This window comes from Schistocerca gregaria, unplaced genomic scaffold (assembly GCF_023897955.1).
Source record: "Schistocerca gregaria isolate iqSchGreg1 unplaced genomic scaffold, iqSchGreg1.2 ptg001517l, whole genome shotgun sequence".
Lineage (NCBI taxonomy): Eukaryota > Metazoa > Arthropoda > Insecta > Orthoptera > Acrididae > Schistocerca > Schistocerca gregaria.
The window spans coordinates 24882-41071 of record NW_026062803.1 but is presented as its reverse complement, the minus strand read 5'-3'; the positions used below and the strand labels follow the sequence as shown (position 1 = coordinate 41071).

The 16190-nt window shown below is 53.9% G+C and overlaps 3 protein-coding genes across 5 annotated transcripts; 1 reads left to right on the top strand and 2 right to left on the bottom strand.

The window, feature by feature from the left end:
- Positions 1-5259: 5259 nt before the first annotated feature.
- LOC126332799 (mucin-12-like) lies at positions 5260-9780 on the bottom strand. Of its 2 annotated transcripts, none has more exons than XM_049996681.1 (4): positions 9414-9780; positions 9196-9324; positions 9043-9128; positions 5260-8961 (listed from the first exon to the last, which is right to left on the bottom strand). In XM_049996681.1, exons 2-4 carry the CDS (start codon positions 9306-9308, stop codon positions 5270-5272), a joined length of 3891 nt encoding a protein of 1296 aa, XP_049852638.1. In that variant the 5' UTR covers positions 9309-9324; positions 9414-9780; the 3' UTR covers positions 5260-5269. The 2 variants fall into 2 exon arrangements, with proteins under 2 accessions (XP_049852638.1, XP_049852637.1); XM_049996680.1 differs by having other exon boundaries at positions 9196-9327; positions 9414-9538.
- Positions 9781-9880: 100 nt separating this feature from the next.
- On the top strand, positions 9881-11068 carry LOC126332798 (armadillo repeat-containing protein 1-like). The gene is made up of 2 exons (XM_049996679.1): positions 9881-10055; positions 10436-11068. Exons 1-2 carry the CDS (start codon positions 9906-9908, stop codon positions 11066-11068), a joined length of 783 nt encoding a protein of 260 aa, XP_049852636.1. The 5' UTR covers positions 9881-9905.
- LOC126332797 (J domain-containing protein DDB_G0295729-like) lies at positions 11029-15985 on the bottom strand. 2 transcript variants are annotated; one of them, XM_049996678.1, is made up of 3 exons: positions 13354-14932; positions 13113-13240; positions 11033-12781 (listed from the first exon to the last, which is right to left on the bottom strand). In XM_049996678.1, exon 1 carries the CDS (start codon positions 14901-14903, stop codon positions 13362-13364), a length of 1542 nt encoding a protein of 513 aa, XP_049852635.1. In that variant the 5' UTR covers positions 14904-14932; the 3' UTR covers positions 11033-12781; positions 13113-13240; positions 13354-13361. The 2 variants fall into 2 exon arrangements, with proteins under 2 accessions (XP_049852634.1, XP_049852635.1); XM_049996677.1 differs by having other exon boundaries at positions 11029-12781; positions 13113-15985.
- Positions 15986-16190: the final 205 nt, after the last annotated feature.

The following is a 16190-nucleotide window of genomic DNA, read 5'->3' as shown; positions in this document are numbered from 1 at the left end:
GCGTGGACCAGTGCGTGCGTATGGATAGGGGGTCGGCGGCGGACAGACAGGTGCTGGTGAGGATATGCAGGAGGGCGTTGTTTGGGGAGAGGGGAGACGCGTGCGATATTGCGTGCGGTGTGTATATGGAGTCGTGGTTGTCGTGGATGGTGGGGTTGAAGGAGGAAGGGGAGAGGCTGCAGAGTTGGGTGAGAGAGAGGGTGGCGAAGTCGAGGTGGATAGGGGGGGCGTACGGTTTGATGCTGTGCTGGCATTTGAGGAGGGTTGCAGGGCTCATGGGGGAGGAGGAGAGGATGAGGGAGGGGAGTAGGGAGTCGTTTTTGGGGGGTTGGTGGGCGAGTTTGGGAATGAGGGCGAGGCGAGGAGAGGGTCTTGGTCGTTTCGAGACGGTGAAGGACGTGTTGGATCATTTGGAGGGGATGTGGAGGGCGAGTGTGTCTCAGAAGGCGAATTTGGGGTTGAGGAGTTGCTACGTGTGTTTTTTGTCGCATTTGACGAAGAGGGAGGTAGAGAGCAATTTGCGGACGATACACGTGGCATTGGAGAGGTTGCTGGTTCCGGAGGTCGAGGGCGGAGGTGGGGTGGATCAGTTTTGCTACACGATGGTGTCGTCGATATACGAGCAGGGCCTCGTGTTGGGGTCGGACGAGCAGCAGAGAAGGGGCATGATTAGGGGGTTGATGGAGAGGGTGGAGTCGATGGTGCCGAGGGAGGTGGGGGAGATTGGAAGGGATGATCCCACGAGGTGGAGGCTTCATTGGGTGTTGGGGGAGCTGTGCGGGTTGGTGGAGGTCACGCAGGACCCGTTTGGGGAGGTGGAGGGAGTGGCGTCCGAGGTGTTGATGAGGTTGGTGGGGTGCGAGCAGCGTTGCGCGGGGGACGTGGAGTGCCGAGACGACAAGGTGTGGTTGTTGGTGGGGTGCATAATGGGGGTGTATTTGGAGAGGGGGCCCAGATTTGACGTGATGAGGTTGTACGAGGGGTTTCCGCAGCCCCTTGGAGTGGTGGAGTCGGACGTGGATCCGCTTCCTTTGGCGTGGATATACGTATGCGCGAATAGAGGTCGGAGAAGTGACAGGTTGGAGTTCGACATGGTTTTCAATTTGGTGTTTAGCCTGCTTGCGACGAGCGCGTCGGAGGAGAGGTTGAGGCCGAGATGGACCCTTGCGGGGTGGTTGTTGTTGGTGTCGATTTTGACGCCGGCGGGGGGAGAGGAGGCGGGCGCGGGGCCCACGGAGGCGCAGATGGAGACGCTGAGGTTGCTGTGCAAGCGAGAGTTGGGGGTGGACGTGGTAGATTTTGGGGAGTACTTGCGGGCGAAGTGGCTGGTTCTGGCGTCGATTAGGCAGTTGCTGTTTTACCACGCGCCGGAGAGGTTGGAGGGGTACGAGGTGTTTTTCATCCAGTGCCTGAACACGGTGTTGAAGGTGTTGCTGAACTGGCAGAAGAGGGGGGAGCCGCTTAGGGCGCACCAGGAGGCGGTGACGATGGACGCGTTGCTTTTGTCGTTGTTTGATTGTTACCGGTTCGTCATTTTCAAGAGGAGTCGGTCGTCGCAGCGATTTAGCTTGCCGTCGCTGTCGAACATGCCGGTTCGGTCCATCTTGCACCTGTTGACGCACCAGATATTTGAGCCTAGATACGTGTGCCTGTTGGAGTTGTGTTCGTCGGAGGTGCACGTGCAGGACCTCCATTTGCCGTTCGTGGAGACGCCGGAGAGTGGGTCGCTGGTGCTGCAGCCGCGCCCGAGCTACGCGTTTCACCATTCGGAGGTGATGCTGCCGTCGATGTTGGCGGGGTTTTGGTTCCGCACGTCGGGGATGGGGGTGAGGGGGGGGGAGTTGCTTTTGGACGCGCACACGGCGGGGTTTTTCCGACACACGCCGTCGAGGGTGCTGGGGATGGTGCTGCTGAGGGGCATGTCGTCGTTGCTGGCGTATTTGTTTTTGAGCCAGCCGGGGGCGATGCAGGGGCAGCTGCTGCAGAGGTTGGGTCGCCGAATGAGTTTGGACCCCGTGTTCGCGCCGGCGAGGGGGGGGGGGGGCGGGCGAGTTGATGGGGGGCGTGCGCGTTGGCATTCGAGCGAACTGCATGCACGCGTTGCTGGGCGTGGTGAGGGAGAACGCGCGCTTGCGCAGGGAGTTGGAGAGGGAGGCGGCGGGCGAGGGAGAGCGCTTCGCGCCGCTGGAGAGGTCGGTGTTGGACGCGTTGGCGTCGATGGCGTACGAGCAGCTGTCATCGAGTCACGATTACACAAAATATTTGTCGGCGAGCGTGTTGGCAGGTTGCGTGCGGCTGAACCCGGAGAGGGCGCCGAAGACGTTGGAGGCGCTGTACGGGTTGCTGGCGGCGAGGGAGGGAGAGGGGTGGGGTGGGGTGGGGAGGGGGTGGTTGTTGGCGCTGGCGCTGATACACAGGGAGTTGGGGGGGGTGACGCTGGGCGGCAGCGTGGGTTCGACGGTGGCGCAGTTGAGCGCTTGCATTAGGGGGACGCTGGGTTTGTACTGGGACGCTCGGTACGAGGAGGAGGAGGCGAGGGCGCTGCACGCGACGGCGCTGCACGCGATGTGGGTGGTGTTGCAGTCGACGGCGTGCCTGCCGAGGGCGGAGTTCGCGACGGCGTTGCAGAGGCAGTTGGTGGAGTTGTTGAATTCGAACGTGACGGCGGAGTGGGAGACGTTGGGTCAGGTGGGTTTGTTGTTGGTGGTGCTGATACAGCTGACGCAGCCGGGCGACGCGCAGCACGCTCGCCTGCTTCGGGAGGTGCGGGCGGTGGGGAGGTTGCTGGCGTTGCTGGAGGAGGCGGGGTCGGGGGGGTGGAGAGCGTGGTGGATGGCGGCGAAGTTGAGGGTGTGTATAGAGGAGTATTTGGTGGCGTTTGCGGCGGAGGGTTTGGACGCGGGGGGGGCTGGGGAGAGGTTGACGAGGTGCGCGAGGCGCGCGGAGTGGGGGTGGGGGTTGAATTTGGGCACGAGGGAGGTGAGGTTGAGTCGGTTTTACGAGGAGACGAGGAGGCAGGCGTTGGAGGTGTTGGAGGCGTTGGTGAGGTTGAGTCCGGGCGCGTTTGGGGAGAGGGGTCGGTGGGGCGGGTTGATGGAGTTGGTGAGGGAGGAGGGGGAGAGGTCGGTGGTGCGCGAGAGTTTGGTGAGGGCGTGGAGGTCGTTGGAGAGAGCGGCGATAGAGGGGGACGCGAGGGGGTGGGTCGAGTTCGTGTGCGCGCAGGTGATGGGGGGGGGTCGGTTGGGGTTGAGCGACGCGTTGGTGGTGGAGTTGGTGCGCAGTTTGAGGGGGGTGGAGTTGGCGCGGGAGGCGGAGGTGGGTTCGCTGGTGGCGATGGGAGCGAAGTTGGTCTCGGCGGGGTCCGGCGAGTGCCGGAGGGAGGAGGGGTTGGAGGTGAACCGGTGGGCGGCGGAGATGCTGGGGGGGGCGTTGGGAGAGTCGATGGAGGCGCAGGCGATGGAGGCGCAGATATACGCGGCGGTGTCGAGGTGCGCGGAGACGGAGCGCAGGGGGCGAACGAGGCAGAAGGCGTACATGGTGATGGCGCGTTTGTGGAGGCGGCTGAGGAGTGGGGTGTTGGTGGAGAGGGTGTGCAGGTGGTACGGGGAGAGGTGCGAGGAGGGGTGGGCATCGGGGAGGGGGGGGAGGGCGGACCGGTGGGTGGAGTCGGACCGGTCGGAGGCGGAGAGGTGGACGGAGAGGGTGAAGGTTGCGGGCGTGCCCTGCGCGCTGGGAGAGTGCGTGTGGAGGTGGTGTCACCCGGAGTGCCGGTCGTGGGTGATGTCTCTGACTTGGATGATGAGGGAGTCTCGGGACAGGTTTGCGGGGACCATAGAGAAGACGCGGTGGTGGTGGTGGAAGAGGGAGGAGCTGTACGCCTCGTGGGCGGGCCTGGTGCACTACCGGTTGTGGAGGTGCCTGAGGGAGAAGGGGAGGGAGCTGGAGGAGGTGTTGGAGGAGATGGAGGCGGAGTGGTGGAGCGCGACGACGGAGTTTGACTGGATGGACGTGTTGTGTGCGATAACGGAGAATTTGGACGAAGTGGTCAGCTGGACAGAATTCAGGTCGAACTCGAGCAGAGAGCGCGAGGCGACGCCGTGCTCGGGTCTGTGCTGGATGGTGCTGGGCCTGCTGAAGCAGTGCCTGCGCGGCGACGCGCCGAAGTGCATGAGGGCGCTGAGCGGGCTGCTGGACAACTGGCCCGATTCGCTGTCGGGGCTCGAGGAGCCGGTGCAACAAGAGCTGGTGGCGCCGCTGGAGGCGCTGGCAGCGCTGTGGCCCGTCTTGGAGCGCAAGTCGGAGGCGCTGGCGCTGGTCAGCTCGATAGGGCGGTGGAGGGCGAGACGCGGCCGAGGAGGCCCCCTGAGCCCGATAGCGTCATCTCTGAGGCTTGACCTGGATCCGGTCGCTCGGTCGGAAGCGCTCGAGCTGGCGCGGGGGTGCGGGGTCTCGACCGAGCCGGCGCTGACGAGCGAGCAGTTTTGTCAGTGTTTGGAGGCGATCCGCGGCGCGCTGGCGACCGGCGAGCACGCCCTCGAGGAGCTGAAGGTGGTGGCCGCTGGGTCCTAGAGAGGTACGAGGGCTTCGAGTTTGCGGAAAAAACGTGGAAAAAAGTCTGGAGAGGCCTCGCGTCGAGCATGCGCCAACATTCCTCGTTCGAAGCTCTCTGCGAGTATTTGGTACTCAAACTCGCGAACTACCCTATATTAAGTGAAAAAACAAAAACTACATTCGATTCCCTGAGCATCGCGTCCCTTTGCGCCGTCAGCCTTCTGTCTTCGCCCACGGGGGCCCCGTCACCACGAGTCGCTTGTGCACTTGTTGCGGGAGGACCTGGTGGCGCACTCGGAGGTGGTGCGGCACGTCTGCGACCACGTGGACTGGCTCGCCAAGCCGGGCAGCCCGCCTGCTACGCGCGCCTGTCGGGCTCGTACATCAGCTGCGTGCTGCCGCGCTTTCTGCAGAGCGCGTCGGCGCCGCAGAGCGATTCGGCGCAGATTGGCTGGGGCGCGTTCCGACTCACGCGGACGCTGGTGGGCCTGATCCCGCCCTGTTGGGCGGAGCGACAGCGAGTGGTGGCGCTCTGCTTCTGCGCGCAGCTGAAGCTGCACGCCGTCGCGCGGGACTCGCGGCTCCGCGCCGGCGCGCTGGAGCAGCTGGTGGCCCTCGTGGGCGCGCACCGCGCGTTCTTCCAGCGGCAGCTGGGCGTCCTTTCGCCCGCCTGGAGGGACCAGCTGAGGACCGCTCTGGAGCACGAGCGCCTGGGCAGCTAGGTGTGGAGGGCCGCGGCGTGCGCGTCGATGCCCTCGCGCTGCGCGGCCCTCCTCTTGAGGTCGAGTCTGTTTTTCTGGCGATAATAAAACCAAATGATTTCCGCCAAGGTCTTCTGAGGAAAGAGCGCGCTTATCTTTCTGAAGTCTTTGTGATAGCGGAGGTAACCGCGAACGAAGACCTCTTCCTCCTCGGCGTACCAGGGTCGGTCCGCCTTATAGCACTTGTCGACCATGACGGAGTTCTCTTCGAAGCCGTTGAAGTCGACCATGGAGTACTTCTTGTGCTCGTAGTCGGGGTCGAAGACGAGCATGGGCGGGACCTGAGCCTTGGTCTTCTCGAAGCGCTCGGCGTCGTATTGGTCGTCGGGGTCGTCGAGGCCGCAGACGTAGGAGGCGGACTGGCGCGAGGAGCCGGCGCCGGAGAGAGACTGTCGGCGCCGCGGTCGCTCGTCGGAGACGTAGCGAGAGCTGGACCTGGAGGGGAGCCGGCGCCCCATCTGAACGAAGTTGAGGAATTTTTTGTTCTGAAGCAGCCGAAGCGTGGCCTCTTCTTCTTGGGCGAGTCTGAGCTGTCTGAGCCACTGGGCGGTCGATCGGTGGTGCGCCTTGGCGAGGTGGTCGATGACCCTGAGCTGGGAGGAGCGTCGAGTGGTGACGGCGCGAGCGATCGCGGGCTTGAGGTCCCGGTGGGTGGAGAGGTTTTCGGCGTAGAAGGCGTAAGAGGAGGGGTCCGGGGGGGGGGAGGGAGGCGCCGGGTCGGAGAAGTCGGAGAGGGGGGGGATGAAGATGGAGGAGTCGTCCAGACAGGCGGTGGGTTCGTTGCAGGCGCCGGAGCGGAACACGAAGGAGGGGAAGTAGTCGGGGTCTCCAGGATCCAGTTCGAGGGCGTATTTTCCGTTTTCGCGGGAGAGCCTGGGGAAGGCGTGGCCGAGCGTGGGCGACCCCAGGCGGACGTCGATGTCCAAAGAGGGGTTGGAGTTGCGGAAGGAGGGTTTGTTGGCGAACCCGTGTTGGTCGAGGTGGGAAAGGAGGCTGGAATCGGGCAGAGAGCAAAGGTCCAGAGAAGTGGAATAGGCAGAGAGAGGAGACGATTGGTCACTGGACGCAGCAGCTGTTTCAGTCGCGGAGGGTGGAAGAACAGAGGGGTCGACGCCGTCGTCGGCGAAGATGGAATTCGGATTGGATAGACAGTCTGCGTAGACCGCTCTGGCGAACAGTCTATTGCTATGCTTCAAGTAGGTCAAATAGGGGCGATACAGAGTGGCCAGTGGTCGACCGGTGGTGCTCAGTTGGGCGTCGAGTGCATGTCTGGCTCGCAGGGCGAGTCGGTAGTTTTGTTGGCAGACCAAGTCGACGAAGGCCTTTGGCTCCAGGCGAAGGGGGCTAAGGAGGGTGGTGGTGGACTTCTGCAGAGCGGTGGGTTGACGCTCTCGAGATGAGAGGACGGAGTGAGAAAGGAGCTTGTCTCTTCGACTTTTTTGTAGGATTTGTAGTACTTTTTCGCGTTCCGATCGAAGGGATTCGAGTTGAGACATGAGTTTCGAGATTTGATTGTCTTTTTCTTCTATTTTTGCGGCCAGTTCGGCGCGGAGTTTCAGATCGGGGGAAACGCCCTCCGACGAGAAAGGAGAGGAGGGCTCTCCGCGAGAAGGCGGCAAGGAGGGCTGCTGGTCGGTGCACCGGCTCTTAGAACACTTACTGTCAGATGCTGGGCGATTGTGGTTCCCCTCATCGGACTGATGAAGGGAGGACAGCGGGCGTTTTCTCCAGGCGGAATCCGTCGAAGGCCGAGCTGCCTCCTGTACGCCGGTCACAGGCGACGATATGGGAGAAACGTCGTGTCTTCGACGAAAATCGTGAGAATGACCCGCGCTCCGGTTAGCGCTGAAGTGATGAGAAGGACCTTCGTCATAGGCACTGCCTCCTCCTTTAGAAAAGTTCTCGTCGGTGCTCAGATTCTTTTCGGAATCCTGCCGCCTTGAAGCCACATCAAGTCTCTTTTCGGTATTCGCACCTCGTTTCTTGTCCGATTCGGACTCCTTCTTCTCAGAGCGAGGAGGATATGCGTCGTTACTCATTCTTTTGTGGCGACCCAAATCAGCATTCGACGCATCTCCTCCTTCAACGGGCTCCGAAGGTTTCCTATCTCGCACCCTGTCATCTTCACCTCGCTTAGCAGGAGAGTCGACTTGAGCCTTTTCCTTATCACTTCGGTGAACGCGCGCCTGGGCATGCCTCTGTCCAGACTCCGTACCGGGTAGCGCATTATGTGTAACACTATGTGTAGTACTAGGTGCAGCACTATGTGTAACACTATGTGTAGTACTAGGTGCAGCACTATGTGTAACACTATGTGTAGTACTAGGTGCAGCACTATGTGTAACACTATGTGTAGTACTAGGTGCAGTACTAGGTGTAGCACTAGGCGTAGCACTAGGCGTAGCACTAGGTGCTGCACTAGGTGTAGTAATAGGTGCTGCACTAGGTGTAGTACTATGTGTAGCATTACGTGTTTTACTATGTGTTGTACTATGTGTTGTACTATGTGTTGTACTATGTGTTGTACTATGTGTTGCACTATGTGTTGCACTATGTGTTGTACTATGTGTTGCACTATGTGTTGCACTATGTGTTGCGCTATGTGTTGCACTTGGGTCTTCCAAACGACGAGAAGAGAAAACATTTGCTCCCGTTCTTTTGGAATCTTTTCTTGACAACGAAACCCCAAAGGGAACATGAGACGCTTGTATGTTGGATGGCCCGCGTGCGCCTCTAAGATGATCGTCACCTTCGTGTAACCATCTTGGCACCGTGTGCTTAGATCCCTCATTCGTCCTTGTCCCAATGCCTCTTCTTTCGCCTCTCCTTTCTTCATCGTAGACCCCACGTCTAGAATGGTCCACTTCCGCTCGCCTACTCCAGTAGTCGCTCCCCTCTCTCTGTGGCTGCCTGTCCTTTGTGACTCCATGGCGCAAATCTCTAGCGCAAGAAGAATCTCCAACCTGGCCCTCTCCGGCAGCAGAGCCCGCTAGACGCTCAGCCCCATCTTCGCGAGGTCGACGAACCGCGCTATCTGAAAAATCAACCTGGCGATGCTGTTCACGGTTAGATAAAGCTATTCCGTCATCTCTTCTAGACCACCCAGAAGACCTTCCACGCTGATATCTGTCGTCCTCCCTACGAAAATTATCATACTCCCTAACGAAATTATCATCCTGATCCGTCGTTCTTCTGTCTTGAAATGCGCTCTTCCCCAAATCCCTCTGATAACGCTCTTCAAACCTATCATCCCCTTCCTTACTCCCTGTATCTACATAATCTCTCTTTTCCATAGCTCTGTAACCATTAGAAGACTCAACACCTCTATCTCTCCTCTTCTCCATTTCTAATGACTTCTGACGACACCCCACTACCTCCTTCTTCCTATCAAAACTGCGGTCAACCCTAGCCCCTTTATACGTTACCAGATCCACCGACTCCTTCTCCCCCGCTCTTAACCTACCCACTGCCTCTCTAGGAGAATCCAACACATCTCTACGCCCTCTCTCTTCTAAATCCCCTGGCCTCGCTGCGTAGCGACTCAACCTCCTCCCGTCTCTATCCAAAGACGCCTCTCCACCTTGTAACTCAAACCTCCTCTCCATTTCTGAACCATTCTCTCCTCTTCGATACCCGTATTGGCCTTTCTCTGTCCCGTAACAAAAAAAAAAATCAGTTCGCTGCAAAAACCTCATCTTCCCCTCTCTCTCAACCTCTCTCCCCTTCCTACCTTCTTCCCATCTGCTATAATAAGATCCTCCCTCTCTCAACGGCCTTCTCCTTCTGTAATCCTTCTCTTGGTGCGACCTATTCCACCTTTCCAATCCACCTCTCTCCGTCAGACCTCGCATCTCCCATCTTTAGCGCAAAAAAAAACACATACCTATCTGTTCCATCGCCCCAATCCCTTCTGTCTCTAACATCGTGCCTCCAATCGTGCCCACTCCCCCCTGACACTCTCACTCTAGAACCACCCCCTCTATCCAGATAGCTCATCAGGACCTCTTTCTCTCTACTTTTATACCCAACCTCGTCAGTACACAACATAACCCTTCAAAACAAAATTCGTAAAAATCTTTTTCTTAACCACTCCTCCCACACCTTGCACTCCACGCGACTCTCAGGCCTCTCTCCTTCGACTCTCTGTCCCTATATTTAGTAAATTAACCCACTTACACCGTAACCACAGATCCCTATGGCAACAGGTACCACTCTATGAATTGAATGTTTCCGTCTTAAAAAAAAAATAAATAAAAAAAAACCGAACTTCACCAGACGGATGATCCTGAATCCCACCCCAAATTCAACCACGTGTCCACACTAAACCTCAACCCCCCATTATTCGGAAGAACCCTAAGCTCCCAAAACAAATCCACCCATCTCCAACTTTCTGCCCAACCCGTCAGGGCGCCAATCATGAAAACGTCTCCCCCACACACTATGTAACCGCTATACTTCTAAAACAAAACTCCGTCAATCCTCTCCTTCATACAAAAGAAACATGTCACGTAATTTTTTTTTTTCTGTGACGTTTCGTAAATTTTTCGACCCGTCATCATCCAAAGGCGCTCAACGTCGTGTGGTCCGAACCCCATGACTTCAAAAGAAATTGTGACGAAACTAAGGCATATGGCCGCCGATCCTCTGAACAGAGCCTATCTTCTGGACGAGCCAGAAACACTGCCATCTCTGCTAGTGTTTTTAGACGACCCAGATCCCGAAATTGTATTAATGGCACTAGAAGTACGCATAGAAAAACACGCATACTACGATGCACTTTAGAAACTCTATGCGCACGCGTACATGTCAGAAACGCGCGCTCATTTCCCACAGAGACCGTGCGTATCGCCTGTCACTTATGAATACGCTTGTACAAAAGATGCTTTGTATAGACAATTATTGCGTGTTCTGTTGCTGTCAAGCTCTACTTTGTATATAAATTATACATGCGTTGCGCGTGTGTATTTTACGCATGACCTCGATGCACAGGATGGCCTTTACAAACGGGGTAGCCTTTTGCTGATCTGGCGTGCAGTGGGCATTTTTTCGGTTGGAACAAACTGATCTAGGACCGAAAGAATCACGAACGATCGTGTTTACTGATCTGAATCTTTTACCTATAGGTCATCTACTTTCTGTCTCTCCTAGTAGAAGGCCGCTCTAAAATGGCACAAAATTCGACTCTGCTCGCAAAGCTGAGGCATTTCATGATGGCCGGCTCTCTCAAGCAAAAAAAAGTATCTATCGTCTCTTATACAAATTTACAAGCATATACTCTAAACACCGACCACACAAACGCTTCAACTAGCGAGGAACAGCCGAAGGGATCTGAACCCTCCGTCTCTTATGCAATCTACGTAGAAAATCTCAATGAGGCCAATAGACTCGAAATCGAACAGCTGCTTCTATCTATCAAAGGTATTGTTTCGATCTGCTGTGTTCTCCAAGAGCATAAAATCATTCTTCACGCGGCTGTCCCGGCCCAAACTGTTATAGAGAAGCTGGCCGAGTCAGGTAGGAAAGCTTCACTCGACAAACAGGATCTTGACCTTCAAAGTGAAGACGGATATCTCGCAGAAGTCGATCAAGATTCCTCTAAAAAGGAAGATGGGGAATCCAATGGGTGGTTCGGGATTAGGGGTCTCATCTCGCTCGTTAGTGAGTCCACCGAAGAAAAAAAGGCACGCCTGGAAAGAGAACGAAAGCAAAAAAGTGGTTGGTTCGGGAAAATTGGGAAGGCACTTTATATCATGTAAACCACTCAAGATGTCGGAGTCGAAGAAAAAATATCTGTCGAAAAAATTTTATAGGCCCTTCGTACTTTCATAGAAGTCGACGTCGCGGGGCACATGCACGCCATACAAAAATATATGCCCCCTTAATTATATATGTAAAGCTACCATTATAAAAAAATGTGATACGAGACAATAATGCACGGCCACCACAAATTTAGACGTAGTAATAAAGAATCCAGAAATCTCGTTGAAGCCAGGCGAGACCTGTTTTTCTTGGTGAGAGTTTCAAACCGCTGAAAGAAGACAATGTAGATCTGAAGTCATATACAATGAGTCTTCTCTGCGATTTGGAAAAGCACTTGTGCATCTAATGAACAAGGGTCGAGAGATCGGTAGCTTTACCGCTTTTTTTCTTGCTGGCTGTACAATAAGAATTTTTGAGGGTTTGCTTGCAGCACTTGTATCCCCACTCCCCATTTTCCCACCAAGATCCGAATACAGTAGTGTGATTTTGGTAAAAAACGTTTTCTTCGTACTTGGATTTGACGGTAGCACGGGTGTCTTGATGTTTAGGAAGGCCATCGGGGGTGTATTCAACATAGGCCTCAGATTGAGAAAGGAGGAGCTCACTGGCAGGAGTGCTGAGATATTCGGCGCCTCCATATTCCTCAAGGATAGCGGATTTGTTTTTAAGATTCTGAGAGACTTTTTCGCGCTTGTGCATCTCAAAATGGATAGCGGCTTGAGAAGGGGTAGCTTGAAGATGAACGCCTTCTTCACCTCTGTCGCCAGCTTCCCAGGAGAACTTCTGCATGTCATAGAAAGTGCGAGTATCGCCAGTAAATCGGTTCCAATTGTCGCCTTTAAATAGCGCCTCATCAGGAGAGGCATTGGGATAGGGATTCGCGCGCATAGAGCGAGATTTTGGATCGTAAAATGGTGAATCTTCATCAAGATTGAGCAGGTATTTGGCAGTGTCTTCTCGAATACGTAAGTCGCGAACAGAACGATGAGACTTGGCATCAATTTTGGCAAATTGACCTACATTATCTTGCATGTCATCCGCTTTAAATTCGTCCTGAAGGGCATCGCCATCGAAAGAAGGTGCCCCATCCTCGGTGGAATTGGACGCGTCTGGAGCGGGTTCGCCGGATTTAGATTCAGGATCCGATGATTTTGATTTGGACGCTAATTGTTGATATTTTTTTGCCTCTTCAGCAGCCTTATGCTCCCGACGAGCACTTTCGATCTTATCATAAAACTCGATCACTTCTTTATATTGTTCTGGGTCGTATCCGTTCCAACGGTCTCGTTTGGCTGCATAGTCCATATCGAAGTGATGGACCACTTCATCTGGCATAAACGCTTTCCCACTCCAACGTGCACCGATCTTCCTCGGTCGATCGGTGCACGATTTCGCTGAATGTGTCATCGCACCGCAATTTGTGCATGCACCTGGACGATACTTCGTTGTCGCTGTGCTAGAAAATTCTCCCCTGGGATACCACACGTTCATATCGTCTAACTTCCTCGACCTGTTGAACAACGCTGTCTTCTGATGCTTTAAACTTGGATAAGATAGATCTAAGTACCATGGAGATTGCTTCACATACTCAGGAATGTGCGGATTGATGTCATGGCCCTCCTCATCCACTTGAGGTGGGACCGTTCCAGCCTTCCTTCCCTCCTCCAACTCCTTATTCTTCTTGTAGTCATCTTGTGACTTGAAATGCCCTTTTTCAGTTTCAAATAATACGCCCGGTTAGCTTCATATTGCCAACACACAAACGTGGTCTACCTTCGTATCACCTGTACACACGGATTGTGTATAGACGATAAGTCGGCACCCTCCTCTCTCGCTCTCAGGCAACAGAGTCCCAAAGATGAGTTCCGAGGCATCTTGCATAGACCCTTCTCTCGCATCGCTCGACAAGAACGGATTCTGAACGCGCACAAAGTAGAGGGAATCCCTTCACTTTCAATAAAGGCACAGCGCCACCTCGTCGAGGTCAAGACAGCGAGCGAGGCCGAGGCGTGCGCCAATAAGCTCAAAAAAGGTACGTACGATTTGATGAGGCCATACTGTTCTCGGAGATAAAGAGAGAAAAAAGTGTACGTATATATACTATACAAAATGAAAATGCGTATATGTATTACAAGCGTATTGGAGACGTAGATTATTACAGGATAAACCTAGGTGATGTTGAAGTCATTTGGAAGAAGATAGAGTGATAGAGAAAGAGTCAAAAAAAAGCTAAGACGAAAGAGGGACGCGTACGCAATAAGACTAGATGAGTCTAGCGTACATATCCTCTTAATTTGAATGTTTGTGCCAATCTGGGTTGAGCCCCGTCATGATAGCCCAGCCGATAGGGCCGTGCTGGAGTCGAGAGTCTCGAAGGACAAGAGTCGTTACATCCTGACGGTTAATAATACGCTTTTTCTCTTTGGTAAGAACTGCAGGAGAAATGGTAGAGGCAAGATTGCGGAGGAGTGGGTGGAGGTCAGAGAGTACAGCAGGAGAAGATGTAGGATCCGAAAGAGAAGAAGACGTCTTGATTTTTACGCCGCCACCCATGGCATCCAAAGCGGCTTTTTGAGCGGCGCTTTCGTCGAGTCTGGAAATTTCACGGAGTTTTCCTGCTTCTAAGTCGCCTTTATCAAAATGTTGAAGTCCCTGTTCATGTTCCAGGTCGCTGAAGTACTTACGGACGTTGGAAGATACGACGAAGTTGAGGGAATCTTTGTGGAGGTCGATGCGGCGTCGACTGAGGTCGGTGAGTTCTTCCAGGAGGTCGACGATGTAGTTTTGTAGAGCATAGCGGACGAGGACGTCGACGTATTTGCCTTTGATGATAGAGTGTTGGTCGCAGATTTTTTCCATGCGCCGACGGACGTGGTCTAGTCTGGCGACAAGGCGTTCCTCATCGTCGCGAAGGCGGAAGGAGACTTGGTCTGGGGTCCAGGTAGGGGCCATATCGCATATGAAGGAACGCATGTATTCGTCTTGGGTGCGGAGTTCTTCTTCGGATGCGAGAACAGAGGTGGGGGTGGAGGAATCCATGGAAGGGGGGAGGCTGTGCATGGCCCAATAGTTATTAGAAGAGGAAGGAGTGGAAGTGGGAGTAGGAGAGGAGGAAGGAAGGGCAGAGGATTCGGCGAGCTTTTGTTTTTTTTTGGCGGATTCAGCAGAGGGAGAAGAGAAAGAAGGGCTCATGAATGTATGGTCGTAGTTGGATTTAGGGAGCATAGAGACGAGGGGGGTGTTGCTTTGGGGAGAAGTGAGGAGATTGGCAGGATTGGGAGGCCCGTTGGCAGAAGGAGGGAGGTGAATGCCAGGCCGTTTGTTGGTGTCTGAGTAATATTGCATGAGGCGGACCATGGATTTATTAGGGGGGGCTAAGGGTTTGATAAAAGATGCCTTGGGTGAAGAAAGGTAAGAATTGGAGGGAAAGGATTGCTGCTGTGACTGAGAAGGGGAAATTTGAAGAGACGATGTTTGTTGTTGTTGGGTGTGTCGAGGCGTATGTTGCTGTTGAAGATGTTGTTGTTGAAGTTGCTGCTGTTGTTGTTGAAGTTGCTGCTGTTGTTGTTGAAGTTGCTGCTGTTGTTGTTGCTGAAACTGCTGTTGTTGCTGAAACTGCTGTTGTTGCTGGAGTTGTTGTTGTTGCTGGAGTTGTTGTTGTTGTTGGAGTTGTTGTTGTTGCTGTTGCTGTTGGAGATGCTGTTGTTGTTGTTGCTGTTGGAGATGCTGTTGGAGGTGGAGCTGCTGTTGTTGTTGAAGGAGGTGGGGATGGTTGTAGGCGAGATCGGCGGAGTTGGGGAGCAGATGGCTAGACACATTTATAGGAAGCATAGACGGGGAAGGAGAGGAAGAAGAGTAGACCCCTGCCGTATTAGAAGAGGAGGAAGATGAAGGATTAGAGTGAGCAGAAGATGTGTTGAGTGTATTTACATGGATAGGATTCACAGATCCGAGAGGGGTGATTGGAGCGCCCTTAGATTGAGTTGACTTGATAGAAGGAGAATAAGACATAGAGCTTTGAAGCGCAGACAATCCGCCTATAGTTTGGGGAGGGGGAAGATGAGAGGGATGCTGTTGTTTGACAGAAGGATTAATAGAATAAGCTTTATCAGAAGTAGTCTGTTGGATAGAAGTGACATATTGAGGTCGAATAATGGATGACTGTGAAGTAGAAGAATCCGATTCAATACCACCAAGTCCAACAGATTTGGTCATGACTTGTTGAATCCCAGATGACCCACCGACGCTAGAACTATCTGATGTAGAAGGGCCAGGAACTGTGCCAGGTCGGTGTATTTGAACCATCTTTGTTGAATAAGATGGTTGAGCCATAGTTTGAGCACGTTTAGGCCTCGATTTCATATTCTCAGCATGTTGTTGCATGGCTATCTCTTCTTCACTCGGCATGGGTAGTACAGGTTGTTTCGCATAATGCTGTACACCACCATTTGTCGATTTCGGACCCGGTCTTGTCGTGCCACCGCCTATAGCGCCTCCTGCCCTCGATAACTCCACCATTGAATGGGTTTGCTGTGGTACATTTGCTTGTAGCCTCCCCTGTGTCATCAATTTGGTCATAGCTGCGCCCTGTACATATGCATGCTGTTGGCTTTGTTGCACGTTTATCGCACTTGCCGGCATCCCAGTAGACATCTTCGCATGCACCCTCTTGCCGCCCACATCTACCAACTCTGGTGGGCCCCCACGTATGCCTCCTCGCATTTCCATCGGTATCTGTGACATTGTATGGTGCGCCTCATGATGCATCGATGTATCTTCAAACAAATCGTCCACTATCATGTTTCTCTCTGTCGACGTCCGAGCCGACATCCTCCCTACCTCGTCGTCGAACGCATAATCCAAATTCCGATTAGGTGAGTTCATTCGCGAACATCCACCAAATTTGTGCCAAACAAAGTGGCTATTTTCTAAGGGCAAATTCTAAAAACCGCCTATTATTATCATATTTAAATCATCTTTATTCTTATTATCATTATGTTTATTCATTCATACTTATAGACCTTCTGCATATCCTCTTTGTATCAACCATGGTTTTTCATACATATATATATATATATATATACAATATACATAAAACATGCATTTCCTTCCAGATAC